This window comes from Anas platyrhynchos, chromosome 2 (genome assembly GCF_047663525.1).
Source record: "Anas platyrhynchos isolate ZD024472 breed Pekin duck chromosome 2, IASCAAS_PekinDuck_T2T, whole genome shotgun sequence".
In the NCBI taxonomy this organism is placed as follows: domain Eukaryota; kingdom Metazoa; phylum Chordata; class Aves; order Anseriformes; family Anatidae; genus Anas; species Anas platyrhynchos.
The window spans coordinates 52,582,481-52,598,241 of record NC_092588.1 but is presented as its reverse complement, the minus strand read 5'-3'; the positions used below and the strand labels follow the sequence as shown (position 1 = coordinate 52,598,241).

Below are 15,761 nucleotides of genomic sequence, written 5' to 3'. Positions count from 1 at the left end.
CATGTTAACCATCCTTAAGCACTTTTAAAACTGAAATAAATTAGCTTCATGTGAATTATATATATATTTTTTAGTTTTAATATAGCTAGTTACTAGTTTATTAATAAAGTATGAACATTTAACAATTTCTAAATATTTTCATGATTATTTTGTTACCTGGAATACACCTAGAAAATGTTATAATGTTTGACATCTTATTTCAAAATTGCTTGTTTAAATGGTTTCACTAGCTTTACTGAGAAATATGTGTCATATGAGTTGAGTGAAATACTTTGAAACTGATACCTGATATACTTTATAGATCTGACTGTTAAATCACAGGGTTAATTATACATGCTTCATCTGATGTATGAAAATATTCATTAATATTACTGGACATTAAAATGCAACATCCATATACATCGGAAGGATATACTGAAAGATTAATTTGAATATGGTAGTTATGACAGAAACACAAACAACATGAGTAAAGAAAAAGTAGAGAACAGCAGAAAATGCAGATCAACTTGCCCAGTTAAGCCCAATATAACAGACCTAACAAAGTTCTGTGTCATAAAGACAAACACACTGCAATTAACATGCTGCATTAACAAATCACATGACAGATCCTGATCCTTATAAGCATCCTGATTTGGGATGAGGCCTTACCCTGTATCTGGCCACCCATGGACACAGACAACAGAAAGATGCTGGGAATGAGCAGTATATCCTAAGAAACTATGGAAGTGCTTTGTTCCAAGACTGGAAAGCAAGTCACTTTAACTATATCAGTTTCTTAACACTATAGGACATACTGCACATTACAGACAACCTTCCCATAGGAAAATGAGCGCCGTACCAACCGGAGTTGCTCGCCACTAGATCCAGTCTCTGAAAAAACAGAAAATGCTTATCACACCCCAAAACTTGGCTTACAGTTTTTATAGTATTTCCCATATTCTCCCACCAAAGGGTTATTGATTCAAATGCAGAGCTCAGATGACTGCACAGTCGTCCCCACCTACTTCAGCTTTCAGGAGTAAACTTCCTTCCTCAGCCCTGAATATCTGACACAACTGACTTCAGTCTCATCAAATTGGGTCAAAAGAAAACATATGACTGACCCACATTAGAAGAAAAGAGGAATAATACGAAAAATGTCATCTTTTGTATTCTTCTCCATCTCTTTACAAATGGACTAAGGACTACGGGAATAGTAATTACAGGGAATAATGAACAGCAAAATTATAATTAGAGACCAACTATGCAGTGTATTTGATATTCTATTAACTTCAACAATCATGAATTCATAGTGAAACAAAAGTGTCAGAAATATCTACCAGTGTATTTAGGCCCTATTGCTTGCAGAACAAAAGTCTGCTTATATTTCATGTTCTATACTTTTGCTTAATTTTAGTTATTTCAAAGGTGAAGCTACCAGAGAAGTGGAAGCTGTCCACTGCCTTATAGATTATTCTCTATAAGGCAGGGAAATCATTTTGTAGAATTTTGAGAAAACCACAGGTCCTTCTCACCTTCCTTCATGTTAGTGTGATTGCAAATCTGGATCAAATGAAAATATTTTTCTTGAAGTAAGAAGGAGCTCGATAAAGGACTTTATCTTTCTACTGTCCAGATCCTCATTTTTGAAAGGAGAAATGGAGAGAAGAGGGAAAAAGAACTCCATCCCCAAAATGCCGCTAAGAGGAAAAGGTTTACCTGATTGTCTTTAAACCATCGTGGGAACCAATAACCCTTTCTGAGATAACAGAAAGTTATCTCAGAAACAGAGTGGAGCCAAGCCTCCCTGATTCCTCTCTGCCCTTGAACTCAGAGGCTGGACACCGCATCTCAGCACCTGGACTGGAAGCGGAGCCTGCCGGGGTAAAGAAAGTGTGTGTGGTGCAAGAGGACACTGCACTCAGTCCAAATTCCAAGTTATGAGAAATAAGCCCATCTGTAACATGAACTACTGCCAGCTCCTTTCACAGAATGGTTATGTGGAAAATATCACACTAAGTGAGATAATTGTTTGTTATTTCCATGTCTTTACACTGAGAATTCATCCAGATACTTCAGTGGTAAAAGCTGTTACAAGCAAATATGAACTCTATTTTATCTGTGATCTCTGATATACTCAGAGCTACCAGGACAAAGAAAATGTTTTTGTACCCTGAGTTGGAACATCACTCCTTTGTTGTGTCCAGATACTACCACAAGAACAGTTTTCGTGAGCAAAATAGTTGCTTCTTTTAAGGATCAGAGAGTTTATGTCCTGGGCTATAAACAATGACTTAAATTACAAGTGAGTTGACAAGAGCATCTATTTAACATTTAATGAGTTAAATAAAGCAACAAAGAAGCATTCTATTAATTGATGTCATTATCAGAGTTGTCCAGTACTGTCATGAATTTGCAGCTAAATAGCTTTTATCTCATTTAGTGCATTTCTAATTGTTTTAACAATGTAGGACACCAGCCCTTTGGTACAATGATTAGAAGGTCACCAGGAAAACAACAGATAATCTTAATACTGCTACAGCCCACTGACAGAGTGATACTCTGCTGTTGTTAACATATATTCATATATCGGGACAGCCAAAAGGCCTCAATTATGTTCCAGACCCCATTGTGCTGGACACTGGGGAAACACAAAAGGAAACAATGTCCAAGCCCTAGAGGGCTTGTAGAATAAAAAGATGGGTGATGCAATGAAGAGAAAGGCAATGGGATGCATTCAGCCATACAGACTTACTTTTTATGATTTATACCTATTTTTTATCTTTTTATACTGCCAAGAGAGAATAATAATACTGACCTGCTCCCTTAAATCTACCCTGTTCTGTTTGAGTATTATTTCCAATGTTAATCAAGACCCGATTCAATTTTTTTTTTTTTTTTAAACAATTTCAATCCATTTACATTTCTCTGACTTTTACAAACAAGCATACAATTAGAAAAATGAAATGAAATAAATGAAATGAAATGAAATGGAAAACTAAAACCAAACTATTAATTTGAACATAAACAATATGAGAAACACAGTGAGAATTTAGTTATTTTAATTCCTGCCCTTGACAGTTGTTGGACATATTTTCATACAGACACAGATAATGTCCTCTAATTCCACTTCAAGAGTCTATTCCCATCAGTTAAACATTGTCTAAAAGTCCCTATGGAGGTGTTCGTTTAAAGCCGATGCTGGCACAGTTTTTTGCTCTTTTCTAGCCATCTGGTCACAAACTGAGTTGTCAGCTATTTTATCAAAGCCTGTGAGGAAGATCAAAGGAGTAAACAAAAACATCAACAAAGAAATCTCAAGGTCCAAAGTAATTACAACAATTGACTCTAAAGTAATAATTTATTGTCCCTCACAGAATTCAGACAAAAGAGACTTAATATAACAAATCTGAAAAGGCTGTAACCTTAGGCTATTCTGAAACCCCTGTCCCTCCCCAGTCCATAAGAACAGCTGTAAACATACTCTTAGCACCCTTATTATCCCCTGTTTTCACACTCCACTCTCCCAGCAATTAATAGAAAATACACCGATCCACTTCTTTACATTTAAAGCTTAGAATCCCAGATGCTGGCATTCAGAATTATTTTGCATGCCATTCAATAATACCTTTTAAGATCAATTTTTAAATGTGTATGCCTCGGTCCTACGCTTTTTCTGCGTACTGGTTTAAACAACAGAATGTGAAAGCTGACTGTATCATTAAAGCACCCATATGAGAAAACTCCTTACAGTTTCTATACAAATAGACAAGAGTCCCACTACATTAAAATGAAACCAAATTGTCTCAGCAAACCTCTTTTTTCCTCATGGTCTTCTCTCTTCTCTGTGCAACGTTGTTCCATCTTACACATACACTTAGATGTGCCATAAGTGCTCCGTTTTAAAGTGCAAAAAAGCTATCCACAGCTCCCCTAAGAATGAAACTGTTTTAATATTTTCTGATCCATGTTCCTGCCACAAACATTCACCGGCAGTATGATAGCTCCAAGAGCAGACATCTGATTCTTGACATTTAAAGATACAATACTGGTGAAAAATAGTGACGCTGTATTAACTGCAAACAGCTTGTGAGGGAGTAGGTGATGTACTCCTAAAATGTATAATCAGAACAAGCAATAATTTCAACCTTTTGCTTTTATATTTTTGACTCAAAGCCATGAGAAAGAGGAATAGCCAGATAAACAAATCTGGACACTTTACAATAAGTATTTTATGAGAATTTATATGCTATGACAAAAAGGAAAGTAGATTGTTTTCCAACAGGATAAAGTATTAAGGTACCTCAAAGTTACTCAAAAGGTCTCAGAAGCTTTCATAATAAAATAAGCAGCAAATAAAGGCAAATCCTGAAATTACAGAAATCAAAGAATTTGTATCCTGGTAACATTCATTTAATTGACGTTGTAATGCTAACTACAAGCACTACAACATCACATTCTCTATACCCCTACTGTGACTGCCTTATAAATTCAAAAAGTACACAAAGAGGTCTTATTTTTCCCACATGAAAAAATTAAGCCTGTTCCAACATGAACTGTTTCTTTGAAATATTGAATGCTGACAAAGAAAGAAAAGAGAAGAAAAAATAAAAAGAAAAAAAAGAAAAAAGAAAAGAGAAAAAAAAAGAAGAAAATGAAATCAGAAAAAAACCAAAAAAAAACCAAAAAAACACAACAGATTTATTTTTAATTTCAGCTGCATGGCCCCTTGTTTAGTGATTAGAAATCTCTCAGGAAAGATGAAATATCAGAGCAAACCTCCATCCCTCACAAACACCTGTGACATGGCAGAGCACAGTTAATAGAAATCAGTTCTCCACACTGTACCTGGAGGTACTGACATGACCGTTCCTGTTGACACGTCTCTGACTTCACCACTGTCTGGTCCATGTTAACTGATGCTTTCTGGTAAACTTCACGGGCTCTGCTCACGGTTAATGTAGAGGACCAAGAGCTTTTCTTCATTAACTGGGAGTCCAAATTCACAGGCAGGTTTGCACAGGTAGAGCACTTGACATCATTATTGCTTCTGGATGACTTCACAGTATGTTCACTAATAGTGTTATAGGCTTCCATAAAGTATTGGGAAGAAGAACGATCAGGACATCTTCCCATGGTCATGACCCCACTGGGACCATGATAAATGCAAACATCATTGTCCAAGTTGTCATCTGAACTCCACCATCCTGATGCATTGGATCTGGGCTTACCTTCTGATCGCCTTTCTTTACTCTTGCTGCGCTTCCCATACCTCATTGTCTGTGACTCCTCTGGGCTTGCTTTACTCCCATTGACACTCCCCTTGGATGGTCCCTCCAGTGAATGGGACTTGGTAAAGAGCTTTTGGACAGAATGAACCAGGTGTCGGATCCTCCCTGGGCTGTCGCTGCGGTGCTCCATGGCAGTCCGCTTGTACTGCAGAGTATGGTAGCCATCCCGATTCAGGGGCAGCTGCCGCTCAAACTGGTCCAAGAGGTTGGCAGGAATGCGATTAGTCTTGTTGGCAGTTCCATGGGGAACCAGAGCACACTCGTCCTTAAGTTCATGGTGCGAGTTGTAATGTCTCCGAGGAAACGTGCTGCTGGCAATCTGATCATTGTACGGCACCATACACTCTGCCTGAAAAGAGTTTCTTTGAGTGTAGTAAGGGTGGTCTGCAGGATGAGGGTCCACTGGGTTTAACAAATATGGCTTCCTGTCCGGGTGATGTGGCAGACTGTCACACGGAGGGTCACAGGTAACCCCATGATGATGACTACGGCTGCTAGATAATCCCTTCATCGTTGATGCAAAGCAAGTCCCAAAGTCATCTAATACGTATGGCTATGCAACGGGCAGGTCTCAGAGAAAGGCCTACAAAAAATGAAATACAGCAGAAGCCATGAGATATTCAAGCTATGAGAGAAAACAACATGTGCACTTTTAGCATTCATTCTTCTTATTATAAAAATAATTGGAATAGACCTTCTCGAATTCTTTTTCTCACATAATCTTTCCCATGCCAGTAGTGATACGGGATGCCTAAATAACATACAAACAAAATGATTTTGTTTTCACCAGCTAGAACCCAGATGCAAGAACATTTTCTGATATTGAACTTGCCATTGCTTGCTAATCCACAGCAAGATAAGTATCACTGCCTGTACTCTAAAACCTCAGTCCTGAAAACATGCATGGGCAAGGGCCTTCTAGGAGGCCTTAATTGATCATCTGTATGCTTTCATGACCAAATAAGTGCATTAAGAGATTACATCCCTAATGGAGTATTTTGGGATTACTTTGGGCCAAATGAAAGACATGGTGCAATTACAGGAAAACTTTTCTCTGGCTTCAGTGCATATCTGTTCATGATTCAAGTTCAGTTTTACTTTATCTGTGTTGCCTGCCGGACTGTGTCTTGAGACAGTGCCAAACATGATTTCCGTAAGTTTTAATTTATTTTAATTAATTTTATTTATTTTAATTTATTCAAATTAATAATAAAACAACAATACATTTCACTATCAGAATGAAACCAGACCAGCTGTTTAATATTGGGTTCATTTGGGGGTTGTATCTAATGTTTACTTACCCCTAAATGTAAAGAAAAAAAAATCTTCCTCTCATAATGCATGGCTTGACTTAATTTTCCATAATTTTACAGAGCACTAAGCAGTGTTTAAGTATCCCTTCTCCCTATGCCATCAAGGGAATTGATATAGATAACACTCGTACATTGCTTTAACAGTGTAAGGGATTTCAACACTTAATATCCACTTGCAGTTATTTGGCCCTGAAGTTACTCACAGTGTTATAGACTGTTGTTTACTGCTAGTTGAAAAAGAAAATCTTCATCACATGTGATATAATAATCACATGGTTTGAAGCCAGATAGCCTCATTTCAGCTCTGCCACCAGCAAAAGGCCAGACACAACTGTTGCTGCAATCTCTGAGCTATTAATGCATATATTACAGGGTTTCAGGAGTGCTAAAACTTTCTTATGGTACCACCTCAGCTCCTGGTGGGCAGATGGGAGACTTTAGAGTATGCCCTGTTGTACTGCACACAACTGGAATGAGTGTCACTCAGCTACTTTATTCCCTTCCAGAATGGCTAATCAAGTGTTACTACCAGAAATGTCAACCCTGAGATCTTTCCTAGAGTATTAATAGATATTGCAAAAAGCTTTCCCCTACTTTCTTTCAGTGTTCTCTCAGATACAGTTCATGTTTTAACAGGTTGTAGACATTTTACCTACTGGTAAATTGGCAACAATTAAGTTTTCTAAAATAGCTTAAGCTGATGTCAGTCTGGAGAAGCCTACTTTGCATTTCATCAGAACATATTTCATATTTTCTCCTGAATCTGTGGTAAGCTTTTTCAATATGTTTCAAAGTTAGAGTGGATGTCCTTCATTTCACTCCCCCTCACTGGATTCCTAAAATACAGAAAATGTTCATTCTCAGGAGACCCTGAATTTGAAAACCAGTTTTCAAAATACCACAAAAGGCACTTGAAATACTCCAAATGCATGAGTTCACCGGCTTACTTGAAGAGGACTAAGGTGTCATGGTCTGAGGCACTTATAAAGAACAAAAACTGTGTATCCAGAGAGCTAGCCTTGTCAATTATACTGAAGTGACAGTACTATAGTATATAATCTACCAGTTCTAAAGAGTTTTTATATCCCTAACAAAACTCCTTTAAAAATACAATCTATTAGAATGTGTAACAGACAACATCCAAGGGGATGTAGTAGTAAATCCATTACTTGAATCATTGAAAATATGGCTTGATCAAGAATATCCACTCAAGAACAATACCACCAAAGGATATAAAGACCAAATCAAAATCCTCCAATCTCTGTTATCTATGAATAGATATCTATCATACTTGAATGCTTGTGAGAGCAAGGCTTCAGCCAATTAATTTTTATTTCATTCCACTAACAATCATGAAAGTGCCCTCCAGATGATTAATCTTGATTATCTTAAGGCTAACAATAGATGAGTATGCCATATAAGACAAAAATAGTAGAAACTTGCCCCAAAGACATGAGAAAGACACAGAGGTACAGTAAAGTGTGTCATCCCCAGAACCAGTGATATATTTTCCTTTTTTATTTTTTTTATTTTTTATTTTTTTGTTATCTGTACGGCTATGAATTTTTCACTTTTTTTATGCTGTGGAAAGTCATAGACGAGGCCTACCAAAGGATCAATAATTTACAGAATAGTGAAGTCATGACAGGTACAGAGAATGTAATTGAATAATTAAGAACATGTAGTCTTAATATATTGATGAAGCAGAATGGCTGGGCTGAGGAAACACAAGAAACAACCTGATTTATAGGCTGGGACAGAACAGCTTGGAACATCTTGAAGGCAAAATGAGTTTAAAACCTGTGGGTATGGTTTGACTGATGAGGCCAGCAATGTTACAAGAGGTATTTTGGATGGACTGGCAATATGGATGCTAAGGAGAATGGGCAAGAAGTCTTAAAAAGTGAAAAAGTTTATGAAAAGTAACATGTATCTCTTATAGAGAAAAAGAATGGGCTTTCCATAAATCGTGGAGGTAGATATAACAAACTTGGCTAAACACTGCTATATGAGCTAGCATGACATGTAGGATGGTGGAAATGTTTAAGGGAAAAGATAACATTTAGTTCTACACCCATTTTGAATCTGAGCTGTCAATGAATCTTCCATGAGGAAGTGCTGGAGAAAAAAGCAGAAAATAGATAGGATGATCTACCCAAAAGGAATGAGAGGAACAAACATAGGGAAAAACAGAGAAGATATGCTTGTGAAAGCATATCACAGAGTTACAACAACAAAAAAATAAAATAAAAAAAAATTGAAGGTGGATAAAGCTTTGCAGGAACAGCAGATTGAAAAAAGGAGTAAAAAAAAGAAGTAGCATAGAGTGACGGACAAACGAAACACAAAAGAAATGGCAACCACCAACCTGTGTTACAAGAAGGGGTGATGGTAAAGGTTTCAAAACCTGGGAAAAATTGTAATTCAGAGTAAAAAACATTTATTCCCAACTCTTATACTGGTGTATGTGTAAGAGTTTTTCTGCTACAACCACATGGAAAACCTTTATTGAGGTATAGACCCTGAATTTACCCTGTGCCATTTATGTTAAAAGACCACGAGAATTAACTAGATTGTAGACTTGCTTTACTTCAGTTACAGTATTGAAAGTGGAATGAATTAGAAACAAACAAAAATGTCCCAAGGTGCACCTTCCAGTAAGGAAAGAACAAGTACGATGTGCTCTGCAGTGAAGGAATAAGTGGTGCTTCTCTTAAATACGTAGTGGGTAATTCTTCTTCATGGAAAAAAATAAAAATAACAGTACCTAAATCATCCTCACACCTCAGCCCCACTATAATGTGTTAATATGTTCAAACATTTCTAGAATAAATAAACTTTACTGTCTCATCTAGTTCCATCAGTATTTTTCAAAAAACATGCATCATTTTCTATAATTGTGTTGGTTGAACCTATCAACAAATGTTTAGTTCAATTAACAGCTGGAGACAGGGCTATCTTATCATGTCACGAATAGCTGAAAGGAAGCAAATTTAGACTTTTATTGTATTATTATTTTTTGGCCAAACTAGGAACATTTAATTACTCATGAAAGAAGGGAAGATAATTGACGAACATATTGCATATTAATAAACAATAGAAATAGCAATTCCATGGACAGCAGACTAAAAACACTTGATAGCATGGAGTAAATGAGATGTTAAATAGATACAGGATTGCGAGGTTGAAGAATGCTTATTACTTTCAGCATTCACATTCTGTTTGCTTTTGTTTTCTTGAGGATGCCCCAGGTAAGAAGGATACAAATGTATTCATCCTTGCTGCTGATATGGTGTCCCTAAAGCACAACAATTTGTTGGAATCACTTAGTGGCCAGAACAATGCATAATTAATTATAATCTGAAAATTAAAGTGGAAAAGCATACAAAATAACAAAACCTGAACGCATAAAGTACATAAACTTTCACAAATTTTATTTAACTAATCTGTATTGCTTACTTGTGTGTCCCAAATTTATTCATAAAACATGTCTTCAAGAAACATATTCTTTCCTTTAGAAATATGTGAAATCCTTTCTCTAATAAAGGATTTGCTGATATGTTACATAGCCCCTCCAATTTTATTGCACAAGACTGAAGAATTATGTTTCTTACATTGTCACAGAAAGCTGTGAAAAGCAGTGAGGTAGCAAATGATTTCACTAAAAACATGAATATATAGGTATATAGAAAGTAAGCAGACAAAACAGGATAATGTAGCAGGTAGTACAAAATGAATAATTAATAACTCAAAATGACTACTACAATCAAAAACGGTGTGTGGTCATTAGTGACTTATAAATCTTCATAATTAGAAATTTCTTTGATAGGATCAATATGAAGAGTCAACACTGAATTTTATTTCAAAAATCTGAATATGTTGTGGCAGTTCAAGATTCAGAGCAATGCAAACTGCAACATGCAAAATATGACATGATGCAAAGTATAAGGTCAATAACTACTAAGACAATTGTCAGAATAGCAATGATATGTATGTCAGTGTGTGTAGCTTAATTAGAAAAACAAATGAGATATAACAATATACAGAAGGTGGTCAATGTAACTATATTATGTGCAACATGCCAACAGAGAAGCCCTAGTTAAATATCATCAGGACCATAGCAGCTTAAGCTTAATATTGTGCTTGTTCAGAAACTAAGGAGTGAGAGATGTTGGATATTTTTTGTTCAGTGAATACAGTTCTAAGATACCTTTCAGTGAGTTAGATGACACTTCTGAATCCTCAACTTTGTGCCAGGTTCAAAAAGCAAAGGGCTGATGCACAGTAGGAAGGCAATATAAACATGTAATGTCCTATATATATGGCTCTGACTGAGGAAGGCATGTAATCACATGCACAAATTGAAACATGCATTTGGACCATATTGAAACTCATACCTTAGATCATAGTGGTTTTGTTTGTTTGTTTGTTTGTTTTAAAGAAATGCTGGGTTACTGTTTGAAGTGAGAAAACATAAAATATGCATTTATGCATTTTAGCAGTACGATTTGTAGTCATGCTCCCGTCTTATGTACTATGGCAAACAAAGAAAGATTCTCATTTCCATATCGAACAGCATAGATTCTCAGCATTTGCTTATTTATTTACTCACATGCTATGGGATGTTCCCTGGGAAAATTCTCTCCCTCCTTCTCAAACTTTTACAAACACCAGGAATGTATGTTTATGCTCAGAATCAAACTTTCACATGCTCCTCACTTTACAGTGGATCACTTTATCCCAAAGGTCTTGATATTTTGCAGCCATTCTGTATGGCCTTTCTGTTATGTTTCATCACAGTAATGAAAATTTAGACATCAATAAAAGGATGCATACTCTAAAAAACATCTATCCACATATTTTATTAAAGGTGTTCAGAAGAAAATGAGGTTTCACATTATTTTCCTAATTGATTTTGGCATGTAATATGAAAGATACCGTGCCTTGGGTAAAACTCTCAAGAGAATGTGTGCATTTTGCTTCCCTGTCAGCAGTCACACCAGGAAACCAATACTTACGATATAATTTAATTTTGAACAGGAGAAGGGGAATCATCAAGAGAAATGTTTTGAGCACTAACATAAACATTCTAATAGTAAGCGGGAGTAACAGGGAAAAAATGTAACTGAACTCTAGGTGACCTCAAGAAGTTCCATGAGAACTGTATCCATACAGAAAAAAAATAGAGAAAGCCTCCCTCTTAAAAGATTTAATAAATAACAGTAATAATAATAAATCCTGTCTGCATCTAACACTCTAACACTCTTTAGTTTGTGTATACTTGTGGTGATAAGTTTCACATTTACATTTGATGACTGTTTTCATCCATGTGCTTTTGGTGAGAAGCTGTGGCGGTCAGTAACTGGGTATTATGTTCCTCGAAGGTCTAGGCTTGTGTTTCTTTTCTTCATCTCTGTGGCTAATAGTAAGTTGATTCTTCACTGGGAGTGTCACAAAAACTGTAGTCATTAAAGAAACGTAGCATGTAATTAATCTCTGAGTCATATCTAAATACATTACAAGGTCTGCAAGAATTTCGGCAGCAATATGTCAGCAACATTTTGACACAGACTGATTTTTTTCAATCCTGCTAGAAGTGTGACTGGCAATAGGCAGGATTGCATGCAAAAATCTTGGCTCTTCAAATTGAAATATTCAACTGTGATCATCTGCTCTTCCACTCTCCTCATTTGCACACACAATTAACAGTTAGCTTCTTAGAAATTCTGATCTGCTCCAGTGAGTAATAATATACTATGTAATTAGACTGCTCATGCATTTTCTGTGGCATAGGACACAGAATTGCTCTGACACACTAAGGTAAAGCACATTGATTGGAGAATCTGTGGTGAATTCCACTATGAATTCAGAACTGCCAATCAATATTTTCCTTTCTCAGAAAGAAGACAGTCAGGAGATTATGTCTGAGTAACGTGCATGTAAGAGTATTGTATGTATATATTAAGCCAGATCATTTGATAAATGGCATATATGCAGCATTGAAGAATATACCTCATATGTAAGTTTAGATATGTAAGTAATTTTATTCTTCTCATTCTGCAGGATGATGAAAGTTCTGACCTTAACCTTGTTATTGTAATTTATTATTATTATTATTATTATTATTATTATTATTATTATTATTATTATTATTTATTTATTTATTTATTTATTTATTTATTTATTTTTTTAAGCAGTATCTACACTGAGTTTCCAGAATGCTCTTTGGGCTGGGGAAACACGGAAAAAGGATGAAAAGGAAGATACTTCAAAATTTGGAACTAAGTTGTCATACACATATCTGGGTTACTCTCTTTTGAGTTTCCTACTGTCACGCCTAAAGTCTGCAACTCTAGAGGCCATTCACTTGCTTTCCTCATAGAAGATTTCTTAAAATGAAAGGACTACAGTCATTACTTTCTAGCAATTGCAGATAATGTGATGTAGAATGTTTCTCAGGATATCTCAGGATTGCAAAAGGAGGCAAGTACCAGGGACATGCCACATGTTTCTACAGTACTGATGGCCCCTAAAAATAGAGGGGCTATCACAGTGGCAAAAACAAACAAACAAACAAACAATAAAACATACAGAATTAATTAAGTGATACACATATAGATATTACATATATATATATCCTTGCATGCCAGTCACTTATGTATGCTGAAGGCTTAATTTTTTCTAGTTGGAATGAAATGTTCAGCAGATAAAACCCACATTCAGTGTATGCAATGTGCAGTACTTTCCCTGTGAAAGTCAAGTAATTCCATGCTCTGCAATGTGGCCATGCAGTGAAAATGAACACCCTTGCACTAAAAAAGCACTCGAACCTCATGGCAAGTACAATAATGTGACCAAGCAAAGGAGCCATTGTAGAATCCAGTGACTGTTTGCCAGTGATCTAATGGAAGCTGCCAGTCAAAGTCAGAACTTGCACTATTACACAGCACTCAGCTGCATGGCTCACTAATACATTTTCTACCACATTATTACCTGCTCTGCAAGTCTTTAGCATGACATGTTTGCAGTAGGAATTGTAGTTAAATTACTGCCTGATCTTTCCATGCCAGAAGTTTTCATGATCTTAATATCTTTTCTGGTTGTATATTGAAGACATGATATTCACTGACAAGCCAAATAACTCACTGTTACAGCTTACAGCTTTGCATTCCTTATTATTTAGAAAAAAAAGCTAAACATTATGTTAAATATTTCTTTCCCCAAAAAAGAGCACACAAGTAATTTTAATTTAATGAAACATCATTTTATAAGACACTCTACAGCTCCAGTCTTACTCACAGACCTTGACCTCAACTAACAGAAATAGAGATTGATTTCCTTTAAAAATATTTTTTCAAGTACATTGTGCTCTTTTAAGTCCAAGCAAATGTGAATTCTACAAAAACATAAGATCACTAGGGTCTCTATGCTTGCAGATGGCCTCCCATCTTTGCTTTCAAGTGGTAGCTCAGTTTGAGTGGTGTCACCCCTGAAAATCTGTTTTCAGTCCCAGAAACTAATAAACATGGAGAAATAAATTTACAAGTGTCATCACAGAGAAACTTTATGGAAACCTTCATAGAATCATGGAATGCTTTGGATTGGAAGGGACCTGAAAGAAGATTTAATTCCAGCCTGTCTGCCATCGGCAGGGACACCTCCGACTGGACCAGGTTGCTCACAGCCCCATCTAACCTGGCCTTAATCACTTCCAGGGATGGGGCATCCACAGCTTCTCTGGCCAATCTGTTCCAGTGCCTCAGCACCCTCATAGTAAAGAATTTCTTCCTTATACCTAATCTAAGTCTATTTTTTTTTAAATTTTTTTTAAGTTAAGCCATCACTCCCTGTCCTATTACTGACAGAATCCCTCCTAGCTTTCCTATAATCCCCTTTTAGGTAATGAAGAGTTGTATATATTTGTAAAGCCTTACAGAATCTCTCTGAAGACCATTGGTAAGATTTTTGATGATAGTTTTAACAGAATGACACTACAGAGCCTATTGAGCTTCACAGCTGGACAGCCCATATGTTACCCTTTCTAGCCCACCAGAAAGAAAAAAAATGAAAAGTCTGTGAAAATGCCTGTTATTTTAACTACCAGTAAGAACTACCAGCAAGAATCATAGAATCACAGAATCATTAAGGTTGAAAGAGACCTTTAAGATCATCTGGTCCAACTATCACCCTACTATAAATGTCACCCACTAAACCATGTCTCTAAGTGCCAGGTCCAACATTTCCTTGAACCTCCACTGGTGCAACTTGAGGCCATTCCCTCTGGTCCTATCACTAGTTTTCTGTGAGAAAAGGCTGACCCCCAGCTCCTCATACCTTCCTTTCATGTAGTTGTAGAGAGCAATATGTTGTAGAGAGCCTCCTCTTCTCCAGACTAAACAACCCCAGTTCCCTCAGCCGCTCCTCACAGGGCTTGTGTTCCAGGCCCTTCATCAGCTTCACAGCCCTTCTCTGGACATGTTCCAGGGCCTCGATGTCCTTATCATGGTGGTGGGCCAAAAGCTGAACACAGTACTGAGGTGCGGCCTCACCAAAGCAGAAAACAGCGGGAAGATCACCTCCTGCTGGCTACACTATTCCTGACACAAGCCAGGATGCTGTTGGCATTCTTGACCACCTGGGCACACTGTTGGCTCATGTTCAGGTGAACATTGAGCAACCTTAAATGCTTTTCCTCTACACAGCTTTGCAGCCACTCTGCCCCAAGCCTGTAGTGCCGTATGGGGTTGTTGTAGCCAAAGTGCAGGACCCAGAACCATGGAAAATGTACTTAGTCATATTGGTATTATGGATTATTGACTGTATCAAGAAATGTCAGCAATATGATTACCTTGCCCTGTTATGGACGTATTCCAGATCCTCCCAGGTCAAGTATCCTCAGTATTATATTTTGATACTCACAAGCTGTATTCCCAACCCAAGTTTCTGCAGTGATGCAGTAGGAAAAGAGATGAGGGAAACTAAGAACATTCTACTCATATCCAAGGCCAATGAACTTCTGTGTGGGAGAAAACTGATAGAATAAACAAAAGCCCTTTCTGAAGATATGAGAAAAATCAGCTCATCAAATGAGGTAGAAAGTTCATTGGGTTGGAAGAAAACAGTCATGCTTAGAACAAAACAGATTTTGTCTTATTTTAACCTTTTCCTCCAACTCAGT

General features: G+C 36.8%; 1 protein-coding gene across 10 annotated transcripts in view; it reads right to left on the bottom strand.

Moving 5' to 3' along the window:
* Positions 1 to 15,761, bottom strand: part of DLGAP1 (DLG associated protein 1) — a 410,173-nt gene that overhangs the window by 137,957 nt on the left and 256,455 nt on the right. For 9 of the 10 annotated variants that reach the window (XM_038174624.2, XM_021268892.4, XM_072034762.1 and 6 more), the window contains one exon: positions 4,828 to 5,853. In XM_038174624.2, coding sequence (XP_038030552.2) covers positions 4,828 to 5,781 — 954 coding nt within the window. In that variant the 5' untranslated portion in view covers positions 5,782 to 5,853. Of the gene's footprint in view, positions 1 to 3,794; positions 4,006 to 4,827; positions 5,854 to 15,761 lie in introns of those variants that run through there. The other variant, XM_021268895.4, reaches the window with a different exon arrangement.